The sequence below is a fragment of the Belonocnema kinseyi genome, chromosome 1 (assembly GCF_010883055.1).
Source record: "Belonocnema kinseyi isolate 2016_QV_RU_SX_M_011 chromosome 1, B_treatae_v1, whole genome shotgun sequence".
NCBI classification, from domain to species: Eukaryota; Metazoa; Arthropoda; class Insecta; order Hymenoptera; family Cynipidae; genus Belonocnema; species Belonocnema kinseyi.
Window position 1 is genome coordinate 114351922 of NC_046657.1, and position 6551 is coordinate 114358472.

Sequence of the window (6551 nt, forward strand, 5' to 3'; positions counted from 1 at the left end):
TATAGAGCTCCAAGGAGATTATGTTGAAAAATAAAAAAAAATTTACCCAAAAAAATTGTTTTTATACTTCATTCTAAGGACTTATTGAACTACCCTCGTACCGCATACTGTCTGAATTTCAACTGCTCAGATTTGAATAATTTTCAACGGAAACAAACAAATTTACTTACGGGAAACAAAGAGGACAAGTACCTGCTCATGGGAGTTGTAAAATACACTAATCAAAATCTAGAGAACCAATGGGAAAAGAACACAAAAAATAACAAAATGACGAATAAGACGAAAAATGCGAACATGGGCATTGGTCATTATATAGCAGTCTGTAGATATCATAACACCTGGGTCGAATATAACGATGCACACGGCACCAAGCACTGCTTGAAAAGTGAAATAGATAAAATAATTTTTGCTGGAATCTTAATATATGCCAAAGTACCGTAAAACAAAGAAAAAATTATGCAGGAGATATTGATTGTATTTTCTGTTTCCTTTTATATCTTAAGTAAGAATTTTTTTATAATGAAAGAAAGGATAATACTCGGATGTTATTGTCAAAACTCGAAGTGCGGTCGCTTAGATGTACCTCAAGTTTTGAACATTTATGTGTGAGCGACCTAAAAAGCTATTTCTTGGCTAATTATTTCTTAATCAAACACCACTTATCTATCCACTTAACAACACTTATTTATCCACTTCTCACTGATCAAAACGCTACCAGGACCAGCATTTTACTTTTACTTTTCCGAAACACAGCACTAGTCATTTGCCAATAGACTGTTTTGTGCAGCAGGTGAAAATTCTTTTAATATTATTCAATTTAAATTGTGAGGCTAGGCGGGAAGTGCTCGGTGAAAGTTTAAATGTAAAAGAATTTTTAAAAGCATTCAATTTGTTTCATTAAATAGTGTGTACTTTTTGTAGTCTTAGAATGCAGGCTAATTTTTCGAAGTACCGTTTTTATGGGATACTTGTTGATTTTGAAAACATTACTTTGGTGGTTCTGGAAAGCAGTAAATGAGCCCTTAATTATGTCATAGTTCAGAACTTGATTCATTATGATTTTCACGTGTCGCTCCATCAGCTTATCGTTGAACTAGCGTAACCCCCCCGGGGTTTTTCTTTTAGTTGAGCATTAAATTTGGCAATGGGGCACTAAATGAGCATTAAATGATCCCTTAATTATGAGATAGGTTCCAACTCCATTTGAATATGTGGTTACGTCAGCTTAACATACCTGATTTCATTGGTACTTTATTATGATAAAGTCGTCTGAATTTGTTTTTTGAAAAATCAAAATTTTTGTTGAAATTTTTCTGTTACAAAAACAATTTTTCCAAAAATACTTCTTATTATAAATAATGAACAAAATCTTAATATTATTAAAATCGTCAAAGTTATTAATTTCATTAACTTCAAAAGTTCTTAATTGTTAATTATGAATGCTTTTCATTCGAACAAATACAATTTTCATTCCTCTAAATTTTTAAATGATCTATAATTGAAAATTCTAATTGGAAAACATTGCATTTTTAATATTCTGAAATTGTCCTCTTTTGAAATTTTAATCTGAAATCAGGTAACTTCGAGATTATTGAAATCAAAATAAAGTTGTTTAATTGTGAATGCTTTGAATTATAAATGAGAAAATTTCAAACTTCTTAAAGAAACGGCCCAAATTGACAAATTTTAGTTCAAAGGTTTTGAATTTTAAAAGCTTTCATTCAGAAATGATAAAAGTTCAGTTATTTTTCATTCCATTTGAAATATTGTCCCTTTTTCAAAATTTTACCCATTTAAAATATTCTGAACTGGAAAGTTTTCAATTTAAAATCATTTCACATATTTTACTTAAATTTTGAACGCTTTCAATTCGAAATTATAAAGAACAAATGGTTCAGCCGGGCTTCTACGCGTGTGAGAGCAGAGTGGCGATTTGACAGATGACGCAACAGTGACTCACCGGAGACGTTTTCTCCTTCTTTCCCTTTCATAGCTTCTTCGCAATGGTATTGTCAAAATTTGTGAGTTTTCAGCTTTATTATTTACAACTTTTTTATTTTGGAGTATTTAAAAAAAATATTTTAATTTATTTGATTCTGAACAACATTAAGACCGGGAGCTTTTTTTAATTTTAGAAATTTTCAATTTGAAGTTACTAAAATTTAACAATTTAAAATTGAAAAACTAAGTTGAATCTTTCAATGTCGAAAATTCAGAAATTCTAACACTTTAAATTGTTATTCTATTTAAAAACATATAATTTAATAATTAATTAAATTAGTAAAACTTTTCTACGCTCAAAAAATAAATTCACCGTCATTTTCATAAACGAATCCGAACTTCATTTAAAACTCAAAAGAAGTTTGATCGCCAAAAATTGTGATATCGAAGTTTATTGTATACTCAAATCATTCACAATTTAAATTATTTTAAGTCAATTTATATTCCTTGAATGTTACAAATTTTTAAGTTGTTAATAATAATTTTAGAAATTCAAACATTTCAATTTTAATTGCAAAATTAAAACTTATGAAAGAGAAAAATGAAACATTTAGCATTCTAAATGAAAATTTATAACTTCGAAATTGTAATCATTCAAAATTAAAGAAATTATTAAATTACTGAGGCATCAATTTCGGAGAGTTTAATGTTGTTCTATTTCTTTTACTTGAAAATTTAAGTATGCAGTTGAAATTTCATGTATTTTGTTGAAAATTCATATTTTTTGGTTGAAGTCAACTGTCTGTATTTAAAATTGAAAATTTTTTGATGAAATATCGATTATTACCTTTGTTATTGAGAATTCATGTTTTTAAAAAAAATAATTTCTTTTTTGTTGAATATATACTACCTACTTGGTTGAAAGTTGAACAGCTTTGTTAGAAATTTTGTTGTTTTGCTTAGCATTCATAATTTTAGTTGCAAATTCATCTGTTTGGTTGAAAATTGATATTTCTTACTTGGAAATTTAACTGTTTTATTGAAAATGATTTTTTTATTGCTGAAAATTAATGTTTTTCTAGCTAAAAATTCAAATTTTTTGGTTGGAATTTTTGTACTTTATGGAAAACTCGTCCTTTTGTTGAAAATTAATCTTCTTGTTTGAAAAAAAGATCTTTTTTGGTTAAAAATTCAAATACATGATTGAAAGTTATACTACTTATTTAAAAAAAAAATTTTTTTGTTTGTTTTAAGTTTCATCATTTTAGTAGCAAATTCAACAGATTGTATCGTTTAAAATTACTGCTTTTTATCAGCGAGTCAAAATAACTGATTTTGAAGTGACTTTTGACTGATTTCTTAATCGTCGAATCCGCATTATTTAAATAAGACAAAATTGACTTCGAATCATATAATTATGACTAATTCAAATTTAGAGTGTGCTGTTAATTATAAACGAATTTTTTAATTACCAGAAAAAATTTTCAGTGACCGGGAATTAACCGGGAACTTTGTTTTTCGATCAAAACGAACACCAGTTTTAAAAATTTAGTCTTTAAATTTTTAATTTATTTATTGTTTCAATTTTTTGTTCTTTACTAAATTTTTGGTTTTGTATTTGTCATTTTTATTTGCATGGAATTTTTTTAGTAGAATTGTGATTACAAAACTTCATTGCATTTTTTATGTGTCTTATACTTTCAACCAAACGTTCTTCATTTAGATATAAACAAACAACAATAGACAAATAAAGTAAATTTCATGAAAAAGCGTCATCGCATAACTTTAAAAATTCACATCCTTTTTTATGGGAAAACTGGATTCAACAGATTTTTACATGAACGTTATAAAATCGGTTTTTTGTCCCATTCGCGTAAGGCACCGTGAGTTTAAAAACAAAAATGTCAATTTTTAATATCTCCTAAGTTTTTAAAATTTTTCGAAAATGATTATAGGGTATTTTTTCAACACCTTGGAGAACGAATACCAGAATTTTCATCAAAATGATTAACAATAGATTGAAATTCTTTAGATGACGTAACATGGAATTGCTCAAAATCATTATACCTATTATCTTATTGTAAAAGTTTATTTAATTAATCGGATGAACATCCCAATAACAGTAAAATCTTAGATAGTCAATTAATGTGTGTTTTAATGCTGAGTGGCTGAAACTTCTGAATGCCTACGACATATATACGAATAGCGGGACCTAGAATAGGGACTATTTATACGGTGTTACACACACAGCGAGATTTTGACGGTGTATTATTAAGTTTATTCCTAATATTATTAATTAGTGGTATTTTTTTAACCATTCGTTCAATATTATTCATTTAAATATATATTTTTATATGGACTAAAACTGATTGGATTTCCAAATCTTGAGCTAAATATCATAATAACAATATTATCTACATTTATTTCCAGCTTTCCAGGACACTAGATACGGTGGGAACATTCCAAACAAAAACAATGACCTCTTTTGGATCAACAGAATGACATGACCCCATTTTTAAGATTTTATACTTACATCTTCGCACTTTCAATAGCAAATCTCACAAACTCTAAAAGTAAACTAAATCAGCGACAATGTTAAGCCCAACCAAAATAATTTTCTCAGAATTGTGACTCGTTTTCCTTTCCAAAGAAGAAAAAGAAGACAAATTTAACCTAACCTCTAAAATAGAAACACAATTTGCTCATTTAAACATCAATATTTTATCTCTCAAACAAAAAGGTCATTATATAAAATAATTATTTTTCAGCAATCTTCAATTCGCCCCCATTTAATAAACAAATAAGGTATTGTGATCATAGCAAGATCCGAAACATAAAAAATTGGCTTAATTTTTAGGTTAGGACAGTTACAGCCTGTGTGTTAAGAATATAACACTGTGTAATTCCTGATTTTAATTTCCGAGCAACTGATAATCTAGAAAAACGATGTGAAACAATATTTTATACCGATTAAAATAAATAAACAGTGGACGAATTGAAAGAAGTGGTGATTAAAAATAGATGACGACTCACCATGATAGTCTTATCTTCCTCGGCGATAAATCCGATTTTTGAGCAGCACTAAAAAAAGGTTAAAAGGTCACAGAAGCGCGAGTTATTTTGCGGAATTTCGAGCAATTGTCAAGGGATTCGTAGAATTTTGGGTTACGTGAAAAAAATAACATTTATAGGGTGTGTCAAGTGTCAGTGAACCGCAATCTTGACAGAGACCGATTCCGACAACCGTACAAACATTTACTTCCCTATACGATTCTAGGGATTTTGGATTAGAATATACGTATTTGAAAATTATTTTCTTCTTTTATATAAGAATATAGATTGGTGGATTAAATTACGATTAAAAGTCATTAAACTTTTTTATGAATTTATGTAATTTTTTAAGGTATTGAAGAAAATAAAAAACGGTTTGAAAACAGATGCTTAATAATTCCCTAGAATATTGAGCCAATCAGGTGGTCTTCTTGACAACCGCTAAAAGTTGAATTGCGTTTTGTAGAAACCCATATCAAGGTGTATAGAAAATATGTCATTATACAGCCGGGTGGTTTTTTCTAAATTTTTCAAATGCTTATCAACTTTTCAGTTAAAACGAGCCAGCAATTAATTTTTGAATTCAATAATTGTTTAAGCTATCTATTATTATTTATAGCAATATTTTCTTCGAATAATGCTAGAAATTGTCAGTGTTTTCTCAAATTTTACACTTTTTGTCCAGTTTTCAATTAGAGTGAGTTAATATAGTTATTGCAATTTTAGCAAAAATTACTGTTCAACCAAATAATTACTGTTTATAAGTATTTTCTTTCGTTAATAAAATTTAGCAAAATTTATTTTTTTCGCATTAACCCTCAAAAAAAGAGTCCGGGGACGTCGTTTGCATATTCGCTATCATGTCCCAAATTTTCAATACAAAATATTTATTATTGTAGGAAAAAAGCCCGGGGAACATAAAACTGGTAAAATCGATAATTTTTTAAGTATTATATGCCTTTAATGAGGTAATAATTAATACAAGTTAACCAACATCATTGTTTAAGCAGTGTATGAGTTCTTATACCTTTTTTTCTCTTGGATAATTACTAGAAAGTTGGAATTTTGTTCATTTTTTTTACTTCTATTTGGATTTTTATTCACGATCAAATAATAAACATTAGAGAGGATTATTTTTTTAAAAAATGTCTTTCTTTTTGCGAATATATTTTTCTGAAAGAAAGCAAATATTTGAAATTTTCTTTCAATTTTCTTTACAGATCATAGTAAATGTAAAATTTCCCTGACGTAATTACTGAGAGACTTTTTATTTAAATTATTGTTAATAATAAAATTTATATTATTAGTTCCTATTCCGCACAGAAATAGATTATACCGGGATATTCCATTTGACCCCATTTATCTCCCAAATTGTCTCAGGGATAACCCGACGGATATCCCGCAAGGCGGAAATTATGGATATCCTAGGATATGGATATAATGGATATCCTAGGGATATCCTTAAGGGCATGTGACACAGCTAAATACCTATATTACCGACCACAGTTTTTCAGTTCACTGAATGTTTTTTTGAACCTGAGAACTTTTTTTGTAAATAA

The 6551-nt window shown here is 28.2% G+C and overlaps 2 protein-coding genes across 3 annotated transcripts in view; one reads left to right on the forward strand and one right to left on the reverse strand.

The window, feature by feature from the left end:
- The window catches only part of LOC117166958 (F-actin-capping protein subunit beta), a 32665-nt gene extending 27484 nt beyond the window's left edge, over positions 1–5181 (reverse strand). Inside the window, exon 1 of one of the 2 annotated variants that reach the window (XM_033351454.1) lies at positions 4975–5181. In XM_033351454.1, the coding sequence (XP_033207345.1) occupies positions 4975–4977 (3 nt within the window). In that variant the 5' untranslated portion in view covers positions 4978–5181. Of the gene's footprint in view, positions 1–4474; positions 4588–4974 lie in introns of those variants that run through there. The other variant, XM_033351461.1, reaches the window with a different exon arrangement.
- Positions 1–6551, forward strand: part of LOC117166938 (lysosomal acid glucosylceramidase-like) — a 40770-nt gene that overhangs the window by 7777 nt on the left and 26442 nt on the right. The window lies entirely within an intron of this gene.